Source organism: Mauremys reevesii, linkage group 4 (genome assembly GCF_016161935.1).
Source record: "Mauremys reevesii isolate NIE-2019 linkage group 4, ASM1616193v1, whole genome shotgun sequence".
Classification (NCBI taxonomy): Eukaryota; Metazoa; Chordata; order Testudines; family Geoemydidae; genus Mauremys; species Mauremys reevesii.
The window spans coordinates 73,111,139-73,137,289 of NC_052626.1; the positions used below are offsets into that span (position 1 = coordinate 73,111,139).

The window sequence follows — 26,151 nt, forward strand, 5'->3', positions numbered from 1 at the left end:
AAAGTGCAGTATCTGCCATGCCTTTCCTCCATGTATCAGACAAGCTTGTGATTTCAGGCTCCACAAGCACCTTGTGGCACTTTCCACAGGCCCTGTTAGGATCTAGGACCCGCTCCCATTCTGCTTCCTCTCATCCAGAACCACCAGGCAGCACATTGCTGGTTTTTGGTACTGGTGGTTTTCAGTTCTCCTCCAAACACAAGAACTCCGTGAAGCAGACATGAGACGGACCATGGCAAACTTTCCCACAAGAAGAGGGGAAATCCCCGCATAAGTCCTCCAAAAATATGCCTGCTTTTCCCCTTTCCCTGGCAGCACCAGAGATCTGTATCCTGGAATGAATGCACCTGAAGCTTGTACAGCAAAGAAGACATTGATGGTACCAGGAAGTCTCAGTGCCCAAACCTGCACATGGACAGACCATAAACAACTCCCGTGCCTCATATAGATAGGAGGGACTGGTCTCTCCTTCTCCAACAGTACTGACCATGCACAGACCTTCTGTCTCTAAGACAGCATTGATGGCCCTGACAAAGCCCAGGACCCTGGACAGTTCACCTCAGGCAGGTCCTTGATATGCATTCCTGGAGGATTTGGCTATCTATGGAGACCTGGAGTTCCTGATTTTCACAGAACCGAAACTGTTGCAGGAGGTTCCTGCTCCATCAGTCTACCCAATATTCACCGGTACCAAGGCTTAGCCAGGAACTGGAGGCTCAGGCTCGGTTTCTTTCCTACCTACTGCTCCTGCTTCTGATCAGATGGAATCAAATTCCATGGTACCCCAACAATGAAACATGAGGAGGCCTCTTCATTGGACAAATATGATCTGGTACCGACTGGCCCTCCAGTTAGCTAATTGGAGGACTAACAGTCCAGGCAAGGCTTCCAGATAAACTCTACCTCCCTGCCCTTGTTAACAGCAATTCTGGCCCAGGGACCAGTGGTGCCCACCATGGGGGCCACCTCTGTTCCATAATAGTCCATTGCATCGACCTTCCTGGAGCCCCTGGAATATCCTTCCAGGCATCTGAATATGAGGATCCTGAGTTCTGCACCCAGGAATGGTCACCACCAAGCAAAGAAGCACAGTCTTCATAGTAGCAGTTGGAGTGCCAACAGTACCAGTGGTACTCTTTGTCCTTTCCAGATGAAGCAGTATCACCAGCCTCTCTCTCTTCTCCAGACAATTTTAAGCAGTACTAGGACCTTCGAAGGATTGCAGACACTCTCTCTCCAGAGTCTTTTGGAGGAGGTCTAGGATTTAACTCACAAGCTCCTAGACATACTTCAGCCTATGGATCCATCTAAAGTAGAACTCCCAATTAATGAGGCCATCACAGAACTTGCCAGAGTAGTCTGGCAAACACCTGTGTCCTGTGCCCTGCCCCAAGAGTGGGCTGAGAAACATTGATTAAACTAGCTAGAGACATAAAGGGTAACAAGAAAACATTTTACAAATACATTAGAAGCAAGAGGAAGATCAAGGACAAGGGTAGGCCCAATGCTCATTTTGGGGGGTGGGGAACACAATAACAGAAAATGTGTAAATGGCAGAAGTTGCTAAATGACTTTTTTTTAATTTCAGTTTTCACCACAAAGGATAGTGGCAATTGGTCATCTAACATAGTGAATGCCTATGAAAAATGAGTTAGGATCTGAGGCTAAAAATAGGGAAAGAACAAGTTAAAAATTACTTAGACAAGTTAGATATCTTCAAGGTGGCAGGGCTTAATGAAATACAACCTAGAATACTCAAGGAGCTGGATGACTGAGATATCTGAGCCATTAGCAATTCTCTTCTAAAACTCCTGGATGACGGGAGAGAATTAACTTCAGTACCTGGAAAGATAATGGAGCAAATAATAAAGCAATCAGTTTGCAAACACCTAGAAGATAATAAAGTGATAAGTAAAAGTCAACATGGATTTGCCAACCACAGATTCATGTCAAACCAACCCAATAGCTTTTTTTGACAGGATAACAAGCCTGGTGGATAGGAGAGAAGCGGTAGACGTGGTATATCTTGACCTTAATAAGGCTTTTGATTCTGTCTTTCATGACAGACAATATAGACAGCTGTAGCGGCACAGGAGCCAGCAAACACAGCTGTAAATAGGGGAGATTGAGTGGGAGTTTGCAAGGGGAGTTTGAGGGGAAGATTAAGAGAGCCAGGCAGAGGAACAGACAGGCTAGTGAAGGGAGTGTGAGATGGTCTGGCAGTGTTTTGGTGCTTGTTGGGGGTTTGTGTTGTTGTGGGTGGTGGTTTGGTTTGGTTTATCTTTCCCGGACTAACAGGACTTAGGTGAGAAGGCTATGACAGATACAGCGGCAGCAATGGTAATGACCCAAGCTGTGGAAGACACAATGAAGATTACTGGATGTGGAAGCTGCGGCAAGTACGTGATCTTGGAGGGGGTAACTGAAAAGAGTTTCGTCTGCATGAAGTGCCGCCTGATGGAGCTGACGGAAGAAAAGATCCGAGGACTGGAGATGCAGGTGGAAACTCTGGTTGAGTTTAGAAGGGGGTTCGAGCGGATGATGGAGCAAAGACATGAGGAGACTGAAGGGAAAAGCTCAGACTAGCAGATGGAAACAGGACCAAAGAACTCTCAGGGGAGACTACTGGGTGAGGAAAGTGGACAGTGGAAGTATGTGACTAAGAGAACCAGGCAGAGGAAAAGACAGGTTAGTGAAGGAGAAATAGAGCTCAGGAACAGGTTTGCGGAGTTGGAAAATGAAGAATAAGTTTATGGAAGGGATGGTATGATGGGATAGTCTAATTTTGGCAATTAATTGATCTTTGACTATTAGCGGTAAATATACCCAATGGCCTGTGATGGGACATTAGATAGGATGGGATCTAAGTTAATACAGTTCATAGGGGTGGACCTGAACTCGGGTATATTGAGTTACTCGGGACTGGTTTCGAGTCATGAGTGGTCTCATCAGCTAGCTTTGTCTCAGCCCTCATGCTACAATCCAGTCTTGCCCCATTCTATTAGACCACATGGCAACATGCATCTGTGTCACCCTGTTCGTACAAATGCATACACAATGTCTTCAAGTACGGTTATGGACAGTTTATACCCTGAACAGGGACTCCTTGGCCAAGGTCTCTTGTCCATGGGATGTGCTGACATTGCTCAGCTGATGGAAAAACAAAGACACAGTATATGTGAGGGTCCCTTTTGTTCCAGCACCACCTCAAAGACACTTACCACAGACACCTCCCTACTGGGATGAGTTGTGCCTCTCAAAGACCAGACAGCCCAAGCATCCTGGTCCCTGCAGGAATCCAGGCTTATGACAGGTTCTTTAAGTATGCAAGAGATTCCTGCCCATCATTTGATCTACACACGACCAGGTCAGGTCAGACAGTGTGACTACTGTCTACTCTATAAACAAGCAGGGAGGAGCAAGATTTCCCCCCTTCCCACTTTGCAGAAAAGGGATCCTCCTCTGGAACCTGATGCACTGGATCACTTTCTCAGCCATTCACATATTGGACTAATGAATTCACTGGCGGACAGCCTCAGCAAGTACTTTCACAGAGACCATGAGTGGGAATTGCACCCATCAGTAGCATAATGTGACTTCTGGCAATGGGGAGTCCTGTCTTGGTACCTCTTTACAACACAGCACAACAAAAAATGCCTGGCTTACTGTCTCCAGACAGCCCAATGTCTCAACTCTGGAGCAGATACCTCCTTGGTGCAGAGGTCAGAACCTCTGATGTATGTCTTCCCACTTCCAGTCCCACTACTTGCTCAGATACTCCAGAAGATCAAACTCAACAAAACAACAATGATCCTCATAGCTCCCTGGTAGGCAAGGCAATTCTGGTTCACCACCATATCACAATTAGCCTCTTGCCTATGCATCCAGCTTCAGCCATTCCATAATAAGGGTAAGGTGACCCCAATCTAGTTGTCATACTGTCCTGCAGTAGCCCAAGAGCGTGAGTACCAATCTCAGGGTAGACTGTTAAGAACCAGGACACAACCCCCAAATTGGTTGTAAGATCTATACTTAAATTTAATCAAGTAATTATCTTGCCTAAACAAGGAATTCACTTGCAAGACCCATCTTCATGGGGGGAGGGCTGGGGTGGAGGGGAAAGCGCAAAACAGTCTTGTCCTCTTTAGTGTTCCGCTCTAGTCAGTCCGGTGTCAATGGGCTTTCTTGTCAGACAGGACATAACACATTCTGTTGGAAACTAGCATTTTTTTCTTCGAGTGCTTGCTCACGTAGATTTCATTCTATGTGTGTTCGCGTCCGCTGGTGCGCGAGGTCGTCGGAGATTTTTGTCTTAGCGGTATCTGTAGGGTTGGCAGTGGCATCCCCTTGAGTGCTGCGCTCATGTGCTGGTATGTCAGGTGCTCCCAATCCTACACCCTCTCAGTGCCTTCTTACCACCCATGGTGGATAGTTGGAGTGCCTTTCTTTGCATTGCAAGGGCTAGAGGTTTTCATCTTACTGACTTTGAGCCTTAGGGCCTTGTAAATATTTTGTTTATAGTAGTTTAGTGTTCAGTAGTTGTTAAGTGTAGTTAGCAGTTAGTCTCAGCAGGAACTTCGCTCCAGGCGGGGCATGCCCCAGTCTCCAGGGTTTAAACCATGTGTGGACTGCAGCTGGCCTATAAGTGACCCCCATAGCAGCTGCCTCAAGTGCCTGGGGGAATTACACGTTAGAGATAAGTGCCGAATTTGTGTAAACTTTCTGCACTGCACGCAGAGGGAGTGGGATATTCGATTACAGGCTCGCTTCATGGAGTCCGCCCTTCATCTGGCTTATGTGCTGTCCCATCAGGACTTACTGAGTACCTCGGCCTCTTTGCACAGTGCACTCCTGGTGCCAGGCTCTGCCCAGCACCGTTCCCCATCACCGGTGCGCAAAAAGATGGCTAGGAAGCATGGCTCCCTGGCACCAGGCAAGAAAGGCCATGGGTAAGGCTGTGTGTGTCGGTCATGGAAGTCACGGATTATGTGGCTTTCCGTGACCTCTGTGATTTCTGTACTAGCTAGTGCTGGCTCAGGGACTGCCCGAGCTGGGCAGCCCCTGGGCCAGCAGTAGCAGTTTGGGTGTGTGGGAGGGGACTGATGGGCACGGGGGGGCTTACTTTGGGTGGGGGCTCCCCAGCTCCCACTGGCATAGGCGGAGGAGGGGTCAGGGGGCTCTGTGTGTTGCCCGCAACTCCCATTGGCTGGAGTTCCTGGCCAATGGAAGCTGTCCCTGAGGAGTCAGCATTTGTGGCAGGAACAATGATTGGAGCTCCCCCCTGCCTGGAGCTGCAGGGACACGCGGAGTCTGGTAGGGAGCCTGCAAGCCGCACCAATCCCCTCCCCCCCAGCACCAGCAACATGGCCCAGCTGCGTGCCATGGCTGGCCTGCCCCCTAGACCACCACCCCCTGAGCACCCATGGCTCTCCCTCCACCCCCAAGTTTTATTTAGGGGTATATTGTAAAAGTCATGGACAGGTCACAGGCTGTGAATTTTTGTTTACTGCTCGTGACTTGTCCGTGACTTTTACTAAAAATACCCATGACTAAAACATAGCTTTAGCCATGGGTCATTGGGCAAGGGACCCACTTTGGGCTGCCTGGCCACTCTGGAGCTGCGCGCTTGTGCCTCTCTGGTTGGGGCCCTTAGCCCCTTAAAATGTTCATCACCGACTCCTGGGAGCGGCATGGGACCTAAAACCCAACAGCACCAATGCCTTCACAAGCTCCTCCGGCACATGCCAATGCAGCATGTGCCTCAGAAACCATTAAAGGCTCTGCATGAGGGCAAGCCAGCTGCTAAGACCCCTCAGGGCAGTGGAGTGCTGCCAATCCTCTGAGACACAGCAGTGCTCTGCGCCACAGATCGCTGATGTTGCAGCCCAGAACCTCTGGGGCTTGCCCTCAGGCACTGGCACCATGCTTGCGGTCTCCGCTGTCCTGACGTGGATTGCCTAGAGGAAGACGCCAGTCTCCGTACTACCAGTACTGTTCACCTTCCCGCAAGTCATCCTCTCGGTGCAGGTCGTGGTCACCTGCCTTGTGGGAGTGCTCCGATGACGATGGCTCCACTGTGGTCACTGAAAGGGGGATTCTTCTGACACAGAAGCTCAGTTCAGTGCCTCACCTAGACTGCACCAGTGCGAATGGGCACCCAAAGCTGTGTCCACATCGATGGCACCTGTGATGGATTGGATCACAGAAACCCCCTTGGGAACTGCCAGCTGATGTGCCAAGACTACTTCTGCCCCTGCTTTCCTTGCCAGCTTGTGACTCCAGCACCCCGTCTTGCTGAGCCAGACATGCTAGTCTGCTCCAACACAGATCCAGGGTCTGAACCACGTGCCACAAAGCTGCAGACTTAACTAAAAGCAGCTTACAGAAGTGTTCCTGTCTTTGATACTCCGTTGCCCAACTCCCAAAGGGGTCTAAACCCCAGATAAATCCATTTTACTCTGTGTAAACCTTATGCAGCTTTTAGTGGCCCTCCCATGCAGGCTGCCGCTCTGACCGGACCTCCTCTCCCAGGAAGGAGGATGTCTCCTCCACCCCAACCTGGCTGCGCTCCACTTGACAGCATGGGCTGCTCCATGGTTGAATGAGGAGGAGGGGAGGTGTTCGGAAGAGGTTAGACAAGTCCTGCTCGACAGCAGGAAACCATCCACATGTCGAACCTACCTGGCCACATGGTATCGGTTCTCCATGTGGGCGAGGGAGAGGGGTTCTTCCCCCCCCTTCTCCGCGTCTATTCAGCTCATCCTCAATTACCTCCTGTCCCTTAGGACCCAAGGCCCGACGCTCTCCTCGGTCAGGGTGCACCTGGCGGTCATTTCGACTTTCCACCTCCCGGTGCAGGGCCACTCAGTGTTTTCACACCACATGACCTCCCGGGTCCTCAAAGGGCTGGATCGGGCATTCCCTTACTCTAGACCCCCAGTCCCGCTCTGGGACCTGAACCTAGTGCTCTCCCGCCTCACAGGGCCTCCATTTGAGCCCTTAGCCACTTGTTCTTGGTTCCACTTATCGTATAAAGTGGCGTTCCTGGTAGCTTTCACCTCAACCCACCGGGTCTCAGCGCTTAGGCCCTGACCTCCGAACCCCCGTATATGGTCTTCCATAGGGATAAGGTCCAGCTCCTCCCGCACCCTGCTTTTCTGCCGAAGGTAGTCTTGGCTTTTCACATGGATCAGGACATCTTCCTCCCAGTCCTCTGTCCTAAGCCCCATGCCTCTAATGAGGAGCGGTGCCTGCACGTGCTAGATGTGCGTACAGTGCTGGCCTTTTACTTAGACCAAACCAGGCCGTTCCATAAATCCCCTCAGCTTTTCATTGCTTATGCCAAGCGCATGGGGGGTGACCAGTATCCACCCTGCGGATCTCCTGCTGGATCACCTTGTGCATACACACTTGTTATGACCTGGCAGGAATTCCCCCGCCTCCTATAGTGAAGGCTCACTCAACGAGAGCTCAGGCCTCGTCTGCTGCCTACATGGCTCACGTCCCTATTCAGGACATCTGCAGGGCTGCTACATGGTCCTCTGTCCATAACTTCTCATCGTACTATGCGATCGTCTCCCAAACGCAGGATGACGCCGGGTTTGGTATGGCGGTGCTCTGCCCCGGTAACCTTTAAACTCCTACCCGCCTCCATCAGGTATAGCTTGGAGTCACCTACTGTGGAATACATATGAGCAGTCACTCGAAGAAGAAAGAACAGTTACCTGTTTCGTAACTGGCATTCTTCGAAATGTGTTGCTCAGGTGTATTCCACATCCCGCCCTCCTTCCCCTCTGTCAGAGTTGTCTGGCAAGAAGGAACTGAGGGTGGGGAGAGTGCGCAGCACCTCTTATAGCGCGATATAGAGGTGCCACCTCAGGGGTCGCAGCGGAGCTCCCCCACTACGGGTACTGCTAAGGGAAAAACTTCCGGCACCGATGCACGTGGTGAGCATACACACCTACTGTAGAATACACCTGAGCAACACATCTCGAAGAACGCCAGTTATGGAACAGGTAACTGTCCTTTCTTAAACCTTGGGTTGAGTGCTGTATCTATCCCTAGAAATCTCGCTTAGGAGCCTTCTTTGTTTTGTCAAATCTGTTGTGAAAGTGTTCTTAAAACGAACATGTGGTGGGTCATCATCTGAGACTGTTATAACATGAAATGTATGGCAGAATGTGTGTAAAACAGGAGACATACAATTTTCCCTCAAGGAGTTCAGTCACAAATTTAATTAGCACTTTTTTTAATGAGCATTATCAGCATGGAAGCATGTCCTCTGGAATGGTGGGCGAAGTATGAAAGGGCATTGAATGTTTAGCATATCTGGCACGTAAATACCTTGTAACACCGGCTACAAGAGTGCTATGCGAATGCCTGTTCTCACTTTCAAGTGACATTGTAAATAAGAAGCAGTCAGCAGTATCTTCCACCAATGTAAACAAATTTGTTCGTCTTAGCGATTGGCTGAACAAGAAGTAGGACTGAGTGGACTTGTAGGCTTTAAAGTTTTACATGGTTTTGTTTGTGAGTGCAATTATGTAACAAAAAAAATCTACATTTGTAAATTACACTTTCACGATAAAGAGATTGCACTACAGTACTTGTATGAGGTGAATTGAAAAATTATTTTTTATCATTTTTACAGTGCCAAATATAATAAAAAAAAATAATGTAACATGAGCACTGTACACTTTGTATTCTGTGTTGTAATAGAAATCAGTATATTTGAATATTTAGGAAAACATTAAAATATTTAATAAATTTCAATTAATTAAATTAATAATAGGAGATATACCAATCTCCTAGAACTGGAAGGGACCTTGAAAGGTCATTGAGTCCAGCCCCCTGCCTTCACTAGCAGGACTAATTTTTGCCCCAGATCCTTAAGTGGCCCCCTCAAGGATTGAACTCACAACCGTGGTTTTAGCAGGCCAATGCTGAAACCACTGAGCTATCCCACTCCCCCAAATTAATATTCTATTGCTTAACAGTGCAATTAATCACAGTTTATTTTTTTGAGTTAATTGCATGAGTTAACTGTGGTTAATTGACAGCCCTATATGTAAGTATTATTTTTATTACTAATAATGCAAAGCATTTATATTGTGTAACATTTTATATGTATTTTTAACTATATTTTAAAAAAAGAATTGGGAACTTCTTCAGGGATCCTCATTCCATTTCTTTGAGAAAAGAATAATAGTGCTATCTGACAAATACAGCAGCTAGGCTGGAAGAATGGTTCAAGAGTTAAAAAGTGGCAGTTTTAAACTGCTTTCTGTGGGTCTGGCTGACCTTTTCAGGACTGGTTTGTGCCCTTAGCTACTTATGATTATTTTTTCTTCTCTTTATAAAATAGGCTGCTTAACACTCGCAGTTTAGCTTTGGCATTGAAAGGACTGTTGGGCCAAAATCAGTTCTTTTGAAAGAGTAACTGGGGTTGTGAGATGAGGGAGAAAGTCAAGAGTTTAGTGAACTTAAGAGGAAGAAAGGTTAGAGAAAGATGTTAATTTTCCTTGCTAGTTTCTCTTGCCCTGTGAGGTGAATGTTGGGCTTACCTAGAGCTCCTTTTATATGGAATCTGATCCGAAACCCTTTGAAATTTAAGGAGCTGCTTAACACACCCTCCCCCCCCACCCCCCCGGTTTTTCCTTTTTTAATTGCAACAGACTCTGCAAAGCAGTGCATTAGTGAGACACTGATGCAGTTCTTGGCTGGCTTTGTCTTTGACCTCATGCCTGCCACAGTGTACCTGTGATGTGCACTAATTGCCAGTAATGCATACCCATTTTGCTTATTTCAGAAGGAAAACGGTGGACTGCAAATGTTTGAATCTGAAAATTTAGATTTAGCATGACCCAGACTTTTTAGCTGCACATATGCATGGTACTGCATATGCTAACACATTTTATAAAAATTTTGAACACATAGGTTGTTAAGAGTATTTTCAGAATAATTGAACTTTGCTTTTCATGCTCCACTGACACATTTGACAAATGAATTTGAGCTGTCAGCCCCTCATTAATGGTAGGTATAATGTCTTTATATTTCCAGTGCTCTGTTACTTTTTACATTCAATTTAAAGCACATGTGTAAAACCTGATTTTACTTTTTCTGTATTGTGTTTGGCAGCATAGTCTTTTAATTTTTCCTCTGCCTTTCACCTTTTTTGTTTTAAGCTGGTGTAAATCTGCAGTGTTTAATACTCTATTAGAGTCATATAACCGTATTATGTGCTAGCTACAATAACAGATAAGCACTAGAGTTGAAGGCCTCAACAGTCTCAGTATTGGTCTCTTTTTTTCATTTGTAAAAAAATTCCTCTTGGACAGAAGGTTGGCAGGCAATCTAAAAAATGGAAACTATTTATTTTTCTTGGTTTAAAAAGAAAAAAATAGTCCTTTCTAGATGAAAAAATGTAATACGTAAAGTAGGGCAGAATATAGGTGAATTGTTTGCACTTCTATAACTCAAAGGATTAATATTTTATTGCAGGATACTAATTGTTTATAGATTTTTCTTGTTGTTTAAAGAGACGCTGATGAGAGAAATTATGGCTCAGATCTCTTTCTCCAGTGGTCATGAAGGGTTTGGGGTAAGCAGATGTCCATGAGGAATCCCATGCAGAGGTTTTCCTCATGTCATCCAGTTGGGGATATGTGAGATTGGCCTAATCACAGACTGTGGGGCCTGCTCCGAAATCTGGTCGATTCCCTGAGGCCTGTGGAAGACCCTGTGCTTCTGAGGCTTCTTACCTCAGCATTCACCCCCCACTTAGCTCCCAAGTACTGCGTTTCAGTTGGAGTTGCATCAGCAGCAATTTACCAGGACACGGGTCCTTCTGGAACCCTGGTGGGGCCTCTGAGGAAAGGGTAAGAGAGCCTAGAGTTGTATTTTCTCAAAGGTTTGTAGCACAAGAGCTGGGAAATTCTCACCTAATTTCCACCTACTCGCCCATATAAACCTCGTGAAACCTGTGGAAGAATCTCTGTGTGGATGTGGTGCTGTAGAAGCAGCTGCCCTGTCTCTTCAATATCAGATTCAGGGAGAGCCACATTCAGATGGTCCTTCCATTCACAGTTCTAGAAGACATGATTGGAGCCCCCCCCTTTCTTTTTAAAAAGCACTTTACCTATAACTAGTGTCTGTTAAACTTAAAAAATTAATGAATTAAAATCTAATACTTATATTTTCACCATTTATATACTGAGTACTTTTTGCGATTTGACTCAGGACTGTAAAACTAGACTGGTAAATTTCACTTTGTTCTTAATCAGTTTCATTTTCTGCCCAACCCTGGTTTGTTTCCCATGGGCCAGTGGTTCTCAAACTCTGGGTCGGGACCCCATTTTAATGGGGTCGCTAGGGCTGGCTCAGACTTGTTGGGACATAGGGCTGTGGCCAAAGCCCAAGCCCCAGCCCCACCGCTCGGGACCGAAGCCAAAGCCCAAGGACTTCTGCCCTGGGTGGTGGGGCTCAGGTTACAGACCCCTGCCTGGGGCTGAAGCTCTTTGGCTTTGGCCCCCGTGCCTTGGATGGTAGGGCTTGGGCTTTAGTCCTGCCACCTGGGGCAGCTGGGCTCAGGCTTTGGTCCTCTCGCCTGGGGTTGTGTAATAACTTTTGTTGTCAGAAGGGGGTGGCGGTACAATGAAGTTTGAGAACTGCCATAGAGAATGTTAAAATAAGACTCATTGACTTTATTAATAATCACCATGGATTTATTAAAATCTGTGATTTAAATCATTTAGATCAGCAAGCAGGAAACCTTGATTGAAATCAGATTTTAATCTTGCTTTGCATTTGTACTTCAGCTATTTTCCTAAAGAGAGGTTAATTTTAACTGGTTGCTCACCGTTACAACATGCTGATTTTCAATTAAATATAGCCATTACACTAAATTTGGTGCTGCTTTTATAAAACTAGGAGGCTACAGTACAAGTTTAATTAAGGAACTTTAGAGTTTAACATACATTTATTCAGATTCCTAATTTTTACATTTTTGATTGTTAGAAAGTGGTGAATAATGCATTTCTTGTTTACTAGATTTTGTGTGTGTGTATGTGTGAGAGAGAGAGAGAGAGATTGTGTAAAGCTGTATTTGGCTGGAAATTCTAATGCAACAAAAAATGCACTAAAACTTAATTTTTTTAATTCATTAAAAGTTCTGCCTTAAATGTGCTGAATGAATAAACTTTTTAATAAAATATTTGAAAACATTTGCATTTAAATCTATAACTGATTTATTGAACAAAGCATTATCTATTGTTAATGAATTAAACTGATTCTTTAGTTTGTCTTCTGGATTTTAGAGCTAGTAAATCTCATTCCGTTGTATGACATTTTTATTCATAGATTGGAAGTGGAAAACAAGCTTTCATGCTTTTCAGCTTCCAATTGGTGTCTTAACTTTGAATGAACTAGTCATTGAACTGAACTAGTTAAACTGGCATGAAGAAAATATTTTCCCTGCGCTTCCAGAAGAGGCCATTGCTGTCTTAAACTGGTTTAGCACTTCAACAAACTCTGGTCCCAGGTACTTAGCCCATGACTACCACTAGTTCAGTGGTTTCACTTTCTTCAGAAATTCAGCTGTAAACATGTACCGCTTGAATATTCTTTTTTAATTTAATTTTAAATGGTCTTAATAGATTAAAGAGAGACAAAGTGGGTGAGGTAATAGCTTCTGTCAGACCAAATTCTGTTGGTGAGATACAAGCTTTTGAGCTTACACAGCGCTATTCCTCCAATAAAAGCTATTAACTCACACACCTTCTCTCTCTCGTATCTTGGGCCTGACATGGCTGCTACAACACTGCATAAAATGTATTATAGTAAGTTTAGGCCTTAACATAGGCTGTCACAATTTCAAATTTTAATTTTAAATCGGTTTATTTTTTTAAAATAGACCTGTATTTTATTTAATTAGAATATCCAGTTTAAATTAAAATGTTCAAATTTTTTATTTAAAAAATATCACTCTTTTAATAGTTCTTGGGTTTTTTTTGAAAGCTAAAATGTATGACCTAAGCTAAATTGGCAGTGTCCCTTTAAAAAAATCCCATTATGAAGGTTTTCTACTTAAAAAAAAGATTTAAAAAATATCCTAGCTATATTAATATCCTAGTATTCTGTAGTGTGTAACACCTGATGCGTCAATAATGGCTACAGAGATTGGATACATAATGAGTTCTGAAGATTTTAGAGTAAATATTTAAAACTTTTTAAAAGGCTCCCCTGATACAGTGTGATCTCGGATGCAAGTGCATGAGGTTACGCCACATGGGAGTACTGTTTTTAAGACCTTGTGTACAAGGTCATGGTGGTCGGGGTGGAGCAGCATGCTCTTCAAAATGGTGTCCGACGTCTGATACCAGACAAATACACACCTGTGTGCTGGAAGAGAACAAACACTAGAAAAGCAGGACTGTCAATTTTAATACCAGATGAGTGGCCTGCCTAGGGATGCTCTGTCAAGTAGCAGTCTCTAGTCTAAAGAAAACATATAAAACAAAAAGCTTTTCCTGAGCTACCCTTCTACCCTGTTCTGAGTGATGACCCTCAGGGCTTCTTCCCTGGAGTCTTTCCCCCAGTCTGGGTCTGTATTTCCAGTCTACTTTCAGGTCATCTGCCTGGGGATTGGCCTTTTCCTGGTTCTGCCACAGGAGCCTGCTTCTCCCCTGCTGCCGTCCTCCAATCAGAGCCCTCACAAGAGGCAACCTCCTTTCTGCAGCTCTCTCTCCAGCTGAACTCTCCCAGCCCTTTATGGAAATTGCCCAACTCTTACCTCCCTGTCTGGGTGTGATAATTGAATGGAGTCACCTGACACCCAGCCGATCAGGGGTATCTGTGGGGAGTGGTAGTCGATCCATCATGGGCCAGGCTGCGCCAATCTCCGTTTAGAGGGCCAGCCAGCCTGTGTCAGGCAGGAAGAGAATATGAATATCCTATTCATTTGAGACTGAGGCTTTACTTACGCATGATCAGGAATAACCCTGATTCAGTAATTGGTGGCCTGTAACCAGTGGAGCTGTGCTGGTGCTGACCCCTAACGGTAGAAAAGGGCAAATTGTGTTTTGCATCAATTGAGGTAACCTGGATTTACCTCTGCTTGAAACTCTAGTGAGCTTAGTTAATGCCATATTCTGTCTTGTTCTCATTAACACTAGTGCAGTGCAACAGATTACTGAATCAGGGCTATTCCCATGTGTACATGAGGTCTGTGTGGGTTATTAAGATTGACAGAATGTCATGGGAAGATATGTTTGAATCCCTTTCGTGCAGCACTGTGAATATATATTCTGTTCTAGTTTAACATATATGTTAGTAGAGCGTTTGTAGGCAAACATGTCTGCCCGCAAACTTAAACACAGGGAGCAAGAATGCCAATTTTCAGGAGTTCAGAAAGTTTCCAGGATAGGTTAAAAGCTCAGAAGGAAAGCCTTCTTTGGGAATTCGTTATGTTCCTTATGTTTGCAAGGATCATCTGCAAATTAGATTCAGTTGCTATTATGAAAGATGGTCTATTTCAGGGGTAGGCAACCTATGGCACGGGTGCCGAAGGCGGCAGGCAAGCTGATTTTCAGTGGCACTCACACTGCCCAGGTCCTGGCCACCAGTCTGGGGGGCTCTGCATTTTAATTTAATTTTAAATGAAGCTTCTTAAACATTCTGAAACCTTATTTATTTTACATACAATAGTTTAGTTATATATTATAGACTTATAGAAAGAGACCTTCTAAAAAGGTTTAAAATGTATTATTGGCACGCGAAACCTTAAATTAAAGTGAATAAACAAAGACTTGGCACACCACTTCTGAAAGGTTGCTGACCCCTGGTCTATTTGATTTCAGTATTCATGTTTTTTATTATAGTATAACTACTTTTTAAAAACTGCCTAATTTCTGGCTTCTGTTAACCATAAAATAAAAACTTTATTCTACAGCAATAGTGTGGAGAAAAGGAACTTTCATTTTCTGAAGCCAGAGACTGAACGCACTGTGGAATTAGTAAAGAGACAGCTAGAAAGAGTGGAGAAGGTAGAGGATGGAGTTGCAGACTCTACAGGAGGCTCTGAAAGTGGAAATTCAGGTTCACCAGGTAAGTTTTATTCTTTATTTCATAGTTTTCTTCTCATACATTTTAGTGCAAGTAATGGTTAATCCTAAGAGGTCAGGTATAGCAATAGCCTGTTAAGTTTTGAAATTGCTATAGAACTTTACACTTTAAACTTTCTGTTTAACCATCAGTGGCTTCTTCATGCCAGTAAATACTTCATAAATCCATTAGTCTGAATTTTTTCTTTTTTTTTAAAATGACATTCTTCAGCATTGAGGAAACAATCTAAAGAGGGCATTTTCAGTGAATTTTGGCTGAAAGGTCTTTCTGTGGTCTAAAGGCACGTACAGCCAACATGAGGGATAGGGAGAAAATCCTGGAATCATGGAGAGATGTGTTCCAGCGAGAACACGCTGAATGCTGATACAGCTGGGGCTTAGACACCAGGGTGAAAGCCACTCGAGTGGTATTTTAAATAGAACCCAAGATTTTTGGCTGCAGAAACAACCTCCTTTCACCTGAGCTCAAGAAGAATCTTTATTTTGTAGTGTTAGGATGCTTAAGCTTTGTCTGTCAGATGGTAAATGACAATAAAAATCAGTTACTCATTTGCGATGAAACGGAAAGGCTAATTTTAGTTAGATTGGTATAGGTTTGAGAAATGTAAGTGGAGGTGTATCAAAATGGTTTTTCAAATATATGGTAAGGTCACAACCATAACTATGGAGGGGAGAGGGTTAGCTCAGTGGTTTGAGCATTGGCCTGCTAAACCCAGGGTTGTGAGTTCAATCCTTGAGGAGGCCACTTAGGGATCTGGGGCAAAAATTGGTCCTGCTAGTGAAGGCAGGGGGCTGGACTCAATGACCTTTCAAGGTCCCTTCCAGTTCTAGGAGATTGGTATATCTCCAATTATTACTTTATTACTATTACCATAATGTAGTGTTATCTTTTCAAAATACTAAATTAATATAAAATCAACTAACCATGTGAGTATCTCTGAGGGACATGTGAGAACTGCTGCTACTTTTACGTGAGTAAAATGAGATGTGTGTGGGATTCTGTGATGAAGTTTATAGAAAATTTGAACTGTAAACTTGGCTCTGACACTGACTTACTGTGAGCAAGTTTCTTCACTTCTGTTTTTGTCAGCTACCACGATGAGCATAATACTTGAATGGCTAGATCAGTAAAATGAGGATGATTATATTTGTCTAGCTCACAGGGATGTTGTGAGCTCTAACTGAATAAAGTTTATGAAGTGTTAAGGCCAAAACATGGAAGAGTGTGGAACAGAACTCAAGCCTTTCCTGCATTCTAGCTTTAGATGCATTCCGATAGACCCTGAGGCCTTTTACTGGGAGCAGGTGGATCATTTAAAGAAAGCCAGATACCAGCTTCCAGAATTGCAGATTACCATTATGTGCTTGTGATGGGGCTCCACTCATCATACTAGTGCCTCTTGCTGGTCATCTTGGCGATCAGCTCTGCAGGTCAATATGTCTGCTCCCAATGTTCCTCACCCACTGTCACTCCTGCTCCTGGATCCGCATCACTCCAAGGACTACGGCATCTTCTTCATGACACAGTCCTCTGGCCATGCCCCACACACTGCGCTCCCCCTTCTGGGAGCCAGTCTAACCAGTGTCTCACTGTATGTGGGGGGACCTGGGCCCACCCACTATTCCAGGTTCCGGCCCAGGGACCCTGTAGATGCCAGCCACATGCTGCATCCCCTCCAACCTCTTAGTACATTTCCCTGGCCACTTCTCCACAGCTCCAGCACCTTCTTCACCCTTCCCTCAGGTCCTCGGCATGCCAGTCTTAGCCACCAGCCAGGAGCTCTCTTTAGCTTCCCCGGTAGTAGCACTGCTCCGTCCAGAGTGCTGGCACTCCTCCTTCCTGCAAGGCAGCCAGGCCTTCCTCCTTGAGCTCCAGGGAGCAACTGAACCTGTTTTGTTCTGCAGCTCTTCTTATATGGGTCTGCAAGGCTCTGGTTGGCTGCTCCTTGCAGCCAAAAATGGTTTCATTTTTGCACAGCCTCCCTACGGCACCATTAATCCCTTACATTCAAGTGTGGGGTGGATGCTCTATAACAGTACTGCTCACGAATTTGAAGGTCTTTATCTTCCATGTGGAGTTCATAAAGTTTTGTATTGAGGTTCTGAATGCTTTCTTAATGGCCCATGGCACTGTTGCAGGGTTATGAAGCATGCATCAGCCTGTGCATGTTTCTTAGAATATGTGCCAACTGATATGCAGTGTTCAGAATGCTGTTTTCACATTGTGTACTAAATACATTCCAAACTCTCCCCGAATTGCTCAGAGGTACCAGTACTTACTAAAGGCAACTGATATTTTTAGGTATAGGTCTACTAATGCTTTGTTGTGTGTTTTTTTTTTTTTTAAGAAGTTGGATAATGTTTAGGAAGAGAAAATTATTTTCAAAAAATGGACCCATGTATCTTCTATTTTTTTTATTTTTATTTTCATTTTATTTTTTGTGTCCAATGTGCCTTAGGCTTTCCCAAAAAATTCTACCCTGAACTAAGACTGATTTCAGGCAAATTGGTTTTGATTTGGCAAAGTCAGAGGTGTCGTTTATAGCAGAAGGTTTATTTCAGCCCTAGTTATGGAAGTGTCTCTCTAGCATCTCGCCATAAAAGAAGAAATTGGCCTAAAGGACTTTGCCCCCTGTCTTCACTTTTATTTCTACTAATCATATTTTTCATTTTAAAAAGTAACTTTTTCAGGAGCATATAGGTGTGTCAGTAACAAAGTAAAGATGGAGTTCAGGAAACTTCATGGTTGTTTACTGCTGTACAGCTCAAATGGAGAGTGACATTAGGCAGTGTATTGGAAAAGTAAGTTATGTGATATAATTTTGATTTAAGAAAAATCCTGCATAGAAATATATATTGGTAATATTTTGTATTTCAGCAAAAGATACAATATAGCACACTCAGAAGCCAGCACTACGTGTCACTGAGTGAATTGTCCTTCATCATGTCATCTTTGTTTATCAGTTTTTTGACTCCCCAGATTTCTCTTTCAGATGGCTTCATTAAATTTAAGTTAACTGTACAAATTCCTCCTTTTCCTCATTCCCTGTACCCGTGTTGCTGATGGGGACATGTATGCTTATCTAGAAATATATGAAATTAGTGGTTGTCAAATTTTTTCATATTGTACAACCTTCCAACCTCTTTATTCTGCACCTTACCTGTGGCAGCTATAGTATTCTGTTATATGAAAATGAATATTGTGATTATATTAAGGATTATTAAAATAAACTCACTTTAATGTGCTAGGTGTTTTTTTCCTTCATTGCATCTCCCCATTTTATATTTGATTGTAGCCTTTTAAACTCATTAGGACTGACTCTCCCCTTCTTTCCTGCACCACCCACTGTACTAATGATCAAAAGTCTTACAGAAATAAGTCCTGGACAGGGCTGCCACTAGTGGGAATCATAACTTCTTGCAAATGGAAAGATGCTTCAGGTTTGAGACTCAGTTCTATCCTTCACTCTGAGCTAGAAGGGATAAGGAATCTTACTGAAGTCAACAACATGATGCAGCTGCAAAAAAGGCTAATATCATTCTGAGGTGAATTAATTGGATTGTCATATGTAAGACATGGACGATAATTGTCCTGCTCTACTCGGCACTGGTGAGGCCTCAGCTGGAGTACTGTGTCCAGTTCTGGGCACCAGGCTTTAGGAAAGATGTGGACAAATTGCAAAGAGTCCAGAGGAGAGCCACAAAAATGGTAAAAGATTTAGAAAACCTGTCCTATGAGGGAAAAAACTGAGCATGTTTAGTCGAGAAAAGAAGACCAAGTGGGGATCTGATGATAGTTTTCAGATGTGTTAAGGGCTGTTACAAAAAGGACACGGTGATCAACTGTTCTCCATGTTCACTGAAGGTAGAACAAGAAGTAATGGGCTGAATCTGCAGCATTGGAGATTTTAGGATAGCTATTAAGAAAAACTTTCTAACTAAAGGCTTCCAAGGCAGGTTGTGGAATCTCCATTATTGGAGTTTTTTAAAAACAGGTTGTACAAACACCTCTCAGGGATGGTCTAGGTTTATTTGGTCCTGCCACAGCCTAGAGGGCTGGACTTGATGATTCTCAAGGTCCCTTCCAGCCCTACATTTCTGTGCTTCTGTGATTCTATGAACTAGTGCTTTCAGCTGCTGTGTGGAAGGCAGTACTTGGTTTCATTCTAAAGCACCTTGCCCTTGTTAATTCACTTGTTATTGTTGAGGGGCTTCAAAGGGAGTTGCATTTGTCTGTCCTCACAGAAGAATTGTTCTCCACTAGTACTCTTGGGGCAGATCAATGGGAGAGCCTGGATTACCTCTTTCCTTCCCCATCTGAAGGAAAAGGAGAAGAGAAATATTTTAAACAACTTGAGCCCAGCTTCCATTGTTCTCTCTCACATTGAACTCCTGCCTACTTGGAGGATGGGTGCAGTATTGTGATCCTAACTTACTAATATTTGCTGATACTTAATGCTGTATGAGAGAGAGTTTATAGTCAAGCTGACTTTTGCAAGTTGTCTTATGAAAAGTTGTGAGAAAATAATCTGTCTCCAAATTTTAAATACAATGTATATTAAAAACTAGCAGTTATTTTAACATAACTTTATCTGAGGAAGTGAGCACTGAGGAGCAGATGAAAATGGGCCAAGAATATAAACTTTTGGGAAGATATCCGCTTCTCTGCATGACTAAAGTGGCATGTCTGCTATCTGTCCTTTTTTTTAGGGTATGAAAGGAGACTTTACAAATTTATTTGTATTTATTATTTATTTTAACTACAAATAAAGTCTGAAATCTTTAAGAGCAATTTGATGTGAGTGAAATGCAGTGTAATAATGGATCTGTTTATATTCTGGATTCTTTCTCACTTTTTTTTTTTTCCTTTTCTTATAAGGGGATAGGGAAGCAAGTGTGGACTTTATTCATCTGTGAATCTGAAGGGGACATGGTAATTTGATGTGGTGAAATGGCCACCACTAAAACAGGAATTTTGTGTTGTTCGGTTTATCGCGCCTTATCATTCTGGGCTTCTGGTTTTCCTTAGTAAAATCCTGATAACCTCCCTCTTGCTTAGCTATATAAGCAGCACCCTTCTGCAACTGCCTGAAGGAACTGAAGGAGGAACAGCAGTGAATGGTGTAATCATCTGTCTACTTCCCCTTGGAGGTGGGGGGTATTTCAGCCATGATGATCTCAGTCATTGCCAGTTCAAGGGATGAAAGTGGAAAAGTCTCTTCTGAACACGGGTCTCTCATGTGGTACCAGCCAAATCAACACACAAGCAGTTCCTTGCTGCCTAAAATGTGCTGCATTTGATTTATACAAACAAACAGCTATTGTATCTGAAGTAGTTCAGTCTGTTCAGTATTCCTTATGGCTGTGGGCAAAGAAAGCAGCAGTTTTAGAGAAGACACAGCTATTTGATTAGGTTACCCAGCTGGCTTAAATTGTCCTTAAAGGGATTTTTTTTTTTTTTTTTTTTTTGCAGGAACTGCTTAAAAAGAGGTAACGTAGTAGCATCCTTCAGCTAAATATGAAATGTGACAGGCTGACTATAGAATTAATGGGGATGTCTCATTACGTTAAATACGTTTCTGTGAATTATAAAATAATTTGGGTTCATGATGAGCTAAATCTTGCTATTTTTTTTTAAATTTTTTTTTAAGTACAGGATATCTTCTTTAAATTCCAACTTCTAATCAGGGCCATTACATAAACTGTCCAATAAACCCAACCTTGATTGAACCCTGTAATGTATTGATGAATATCTCCCTTTCTTTCTAGAAACTGGTTGCCCAAATGAAGCAAGATCCACAGGTAAAATATGTATTTTGTTTTATACTGCTTTTATTACTCCTGGAGTTAAGGTGTAAGAAATAAACTAAGTCCATGACCTCTTGTTTGCCATTGTTTATTTGCTCATCATCTACTGCCATGGTAAAGTAATGCTTTCTTTTTCTTTGCAAGTTATACATTTTAAAAATAAATGGGCAGTATTGGATAGCTGAGGGATTAATAATAGGATAAGGAGCCTTTCAACTCCATGTTGCCAATATTTTAAATTCAACCTAAGTCAGTAATAACTGCAATTTATTATCTAATGGTTATTTGACCTGTTTGAAATGAGTCGTTGGTCTCAGTTCAGTGGCTAGTGGATACCTTTCCACAACATAAACACTTCCACCACACTTGGCACTAATTGACTTTTTTAAGCACTGGTAACAGTCTGTACAAGTAATAGGGAAGATGAGGGCCCAGTTCCAAGGAACCTGCAAAATTAAGACACAGTTCATTGGTCAACTAGAAGAAAATGCTATTTTAGCACATACAGTTGCATTTGTTTGGTTTGTTTAAATGAGTTGATGTACATTGATGGACTAAACTGAGTTGCAATGAGGGATTTGAATAGAGTGAAAGAGTTCCAGGAATAGGGGCACCGTGGAAGGAAACATAATGGAAAAGGCACAAAAAAGTGGGGAGGTGGTTTTCTTGGGTACATGCCAGGGGCACAAAGGCAGGTAGTAAGAATGAGAGAAAAAATGTGTCCTAGGGTAGAGTAATGTAGAGTGTAGAAGGTGACAGAATTTGTCTGTCCTCTCATGAGAGAAGCTAATGACCAAATTAGCCATGCACATTTAAACTTCCCATCCTGTTTCTAGCAATAGGCTTTTAAGGTCAGGGTTTAAGGCACGTTAGCAAAGGGATGGGTTTGGGAGGAAGCTTGTAGGCTGCTCCTGCTCTATCTGCTGTGCAAATAGAGGACTTTAGTTTCCAGGGCAGTTAACCTGGCTCTTTTTGCCAACCCTAAAATCACTTTGAGAAACTAAGTCAGTGCTTCACCTAGTGGTGCAAATATTTTCCCCTCACTGCTTTTAAATCTTTCTTTGCTGTGTCTGAATTGAGCCCAACAAATGCACTTCTGCTATCTTCTATAATTTGCATTATCCGAGTATATGCTTGGTGAGTAGACACTGGAGCAAGACATTTCTGTTTTACTGGAATAGATGCTGCAGGTCAGAAATGAGCCGTGAAGTGGCCCAGTATTGGAACAGCAAGGGAGGGATGAGAGTAAAGATTTGGAATAGCTTTTGGAGCTTTATGGTATCCTAGGACTAGAAGGGATTGTAGGTCAGGATTAGGATGCATTTCAAAGTTGTGTGGAGGAATGTAAAGGTATAGAAGTTATTCTGAGAATGGTAGTCCCTGTAGTAGTAATAGAGGTTTGTTGGTTTCATGTTTTTACATAGTACTGAAGGTGTGCATGCCATTTTACAGAAATAATATGTGGCCCCTTATCAACAGAGTCTACAGTCTAGGTGAGCTATGACTTGACATAGAAAGAGATTGCATGAGGAGAAAATGGAAGAAGAAGAAAAATGCAGGGAAACTTATGGAAAACAAGATTTTGAAGCTGTTAAGCACATTTTCTCTGTGTGTGTGTGTGTTGGTTTGATTTTTTTCTTTGTATTTTTATTAGATTTAGTAAATAAAAAACAAGTTCCGTATCACATCCTGTACAGTGAGTTGTTTATGGCTCTCAGAATCTTAAACTTGAGAAAATGTCCTTGTAGGCAAATTGCTAACATGAGTGGTGCATTGTTAAGGCTGCTGCATCTGTTGCAACTTTTCTAAATATAAGCTAAGGTGTAAAAAGACATACACAATTGTACCGAAAAGGGGGGAAGAGGCTGTAGTAGACACATTCCACCTCTCATTTGGAGTGCATGGTTGTTTAATTCCTTCTAATAGATATGATTACTGAAGGCCTTGACAGTCAATTGTCTGTCTGTCTGTCACTGAATAAGTAATGGAGGTGAGACAGTACTTTAAGTAGTATGGGATGGGTACTATAGAAATCCCTAAGATAAATAGTTTTCCTTCTTGCTTCTCTGATCTGAAAATACAGTGATATACAAATTAACCTTATTACAGCATATTGTGAAGCACCCAGGGATGTTTTAACTAACTCCTTCGAAACTGAGCCACACCTCTTCCTTCCCCCCAAACTTTTTTTTGAACACTGGAAAAATCCACTAATGATTATTGCACCAGATGACTTTTGAATAAGTCTCTACTTGGCCGTTTGCATAATCTGATTGGTGGTATGTCCAGAGGTGCTTTATTATTTGTAGTACACTGTGCAAGAAGTCCTGCTACTATTGTGTTAACAAATGGAATATCTTTCTCACAGATATTTTTTTCTTTCTGATTAGAATGCTGATTTGAAGAAACAGCTTCATGAACTCCAAGCCAAAATCACAGCTTTGAGTGAGAAACAGGTAGGGAAACGGATATTTTTAACACCATGTTCTAAAGAAATGTCTGCTCTCACCTTCCAAGAGAGCTGCTAAATTTCTTTGTGTGGATGTAAGTATGGGTAGCCAGACGTTTTGGGGGGTTGTTTAATTTCTCTAACACAACAAAAAATAAAGACAGGTAAATGGAGGTTGAACAAACAGACTAGTTTATCTGTTGGCCTGGATTGATAAATATGGCAAGAAAGCGTTCTGTTTAAACTATATTTTACCTGATACAAAACAGAAGTGTGAGGAGACTGGCAATCTGGTACAGTGATTTGAACTTGAGACCGGAGTTATAGTCTAAAGTTCACTCACTTTATTCTAAACCAAGAAGTCCTTACTCAGGCAAAACTCTTTGAAGTCTATTATACATTATGGACTGAGAAACTGAGAAAGAGCTTCTGGATTCATCCCTTTGAACACTGGATACCTCTTAGTCCATAGCAAGCCAGTATGTTAGTCTTTGCTAGGCTAACTGCTTGTCTTGACTGGTGCTTGGTTTCTAATTGACTGCTCCACAATTGACTGCTAATGGCGTTAGTCACCTGGTGAGGATTGCTCGATATATAGACTGAAAATAGTTGTCATTGGCAGACAGATGATTACTCTATAGAATGTCTAGAGGACTTGCAAAACCATGTGGGTAACTATTTAATTTAGATTTTCTTGTGATGGGCTACATAGTTCTACTGACCTATGCATTAAAAAAAAAAAATCAGTCAAAAGCCCCTGTTTTGTTAGTTCATGTTTACAATATTACTATGAAAATATAACTGCATCGAGCCAGCTCTTGGTCGCTGTGGCCTAAATCCACAAAGGACTTTATTGACTTTTTTCCTGCATGGAAAAAAGAGTTTGAAACATGTTTAAACAGAATGTATAGCTGTATCCCACATAACATCTAGCTTCCTGCATTTGTATTTATGCTGCATATATTCTGTTAAAGAATTAAATAGTCTTTATGAAAGTAAAAGTTTACTTCCATGACCTGTGTAGTTTTAAAGGGAAGTAGTAGGAATCAATTAACATTATTTTTGAAACTTTGTTTGAAGATGGAACTTCGCATTGTATTTCCTTAACTCATTGTCTAGCTACTATAATGTAGTGCAATATTTTAATCAGTACATTACCAATATAGTGAAGAAAACCATTTAAATTCAACTAAAAAATGAAGTTTGCTGTTTATGTTGTGTCTCCTGTGAAGGGGATTTGTTCTCTAGAATCAGCACAATAGTGTGGTTGTGTGTCAGAGTGAGAAAGAGACTGCAGCTTCAGAATTTTTCAGTTAGGTCAGAGGGCTCCTGATAGTTTCAGGTTTAGTTTGCCATCAAGTCAGAGGATTGACTATCAGTTTACGTGTTCAGACAGGGACAGGAGGTGAGGTACTGGAAGTGGGGAGAAGGAACTTCAGAGCTTAGAAAAACATAGACATCTGTCTTATGGTGGTTTTATAACTCTGATTTGATATTCTTTAAAGTTACAATTATAAAAACCTGAACAGAAAATACGATTTGCAGTTGAGAATAAGTTAGTTGCTTTTGAGTCTCTTTTCTCTTCAGTCATTGTTTATGGCAGGGGTGGGAAAACTACGGCCCAGGGACCACATGTGGCCCGCCAGCCGATTTAATCCGACCCTTGAGCTCCTGCTGGAGAAGGGGGGGTCAGGGGCTGCTCCATGCGCCGCAGCTCCCGGAAGTCGTGGCATGTCCCTCATCCGGCTCCTACATTTATGGGCAGCCAGAGGGCTCCACGTGTTGCCCCGAGCTCCCATTGGCCAGGAACTGCGGCAAATGGGAGCTGCAGGGGTGGTGCAGCGCACAGAGCCACCTGGCCGTGCCCCCACATAGGAGCCAGAAGGGGGACTTGCCGCTGCTTCCGAGAGCTGCTTGAGGTAAGTGCCACCTGGAGTCTGCACCCCCGAGCCCCTCCCCAGCCCTGATCCCTCCCTTGCTCCCCCCCAAACCCCTCGGTCCCAGCTTGGAGCACCCTCCTACACTCCAAATCCCTCACCCCAGCCCCACCCCAGAGGCGGCACCTCCAGTTGGAGCCCTCACACCCCGCCCCCATGCCCTAACCCCCTGCCCCAGCCTGGAGTCCCCTCCCGCACCCTGAACTCCTCATTTCTGGCCCCACCCCAGAGTCTGCATCCCGTCCTGCACCCCAACCCCAATTTCATGAGCATTCATGGCCTGACATACAATTTCCATACCCAGAGGTGGCCCTCGGGCCAAAAAGTTTGCCCACCCCTCGTTTATGGGGACATTAATCTAAGGAGAAGCTGCACCGTTTGCTCAGCATAGCTTCTTGAAGTTTCACATGGTGAAGCATTTTTTGTCATGTGATAAAGCATGAGTTGTATTTAAAAAGCTTTGATTTACTCAGTTTCTGAATTGTTGGCTGCCAGTAATCATGAAAAGGGACCTCATTTGTGACACAGAAAGTGTGAAGTGTTAAATTGTAAACCAGTTTCCTACTTTACATTCCTATTATTTGTTTTTGCTAAATGTTGAACAGTAATGTTCTTGTGATTATCAAAATATTAAAACAGGAGGTAAAACAGATGCTTTATCCTCTCTACCACTGGGTCCATGAGCTGCTAGTGTCCTCAAAAAGACCCTTTTAAAAGAGCATGGCTGCTAAAATGGGGATTATATAAAATTGTGTTTAAACTGAACATACATTTTCTGCATGAAGAGAAGACATGCTTCTTGTGTATGTAGTTGTAATGTGTGTGAGGGGAGGGGGCC

The 26,151-nt window shown here is 43.1% G+C and overlaps 1 protein-coding gene across 8 annotated transcripts in view; it reads left to right on the forward strand.

Moving 5' to 3' along the window:
* Positions 1-26,151, forward strand: part of PHF21A (PHD finger protein 21A) — a 280,009-nt gene that overhangs the window by 72,069 nt on the left and 181,789 nt on the right. For 6 of the 8 annotated variants that reach the window (XM_039534728.1, XM_039534726.1, XM_039534729.1 and 3 more), the window contains exons 3-5: positions 14,948-15,102; positions 20,889-20,921; positions 23,318-23,383. In XM_039534728.1, the coding sequence (XP_039390662.1) occupies positions 15,049-15,102; positions 20,889-20,921; positions 23,318-23,383 (153 nt within the window). In that variant the 5' untranslated portion in view covers positions 14,948-15,048. Of the gene's footprint in view, positions 1-12,515; positions 12,539-14,947; positions 15,103-20,006; positions 20,053-20,888; positions 20,922-23,317; positions 23,384-26,151 lie in introns of those variants that run through there. The other 2 variants (XM_039534723.1, XM_039534725.1) reach the window with 2 other exon arrangements.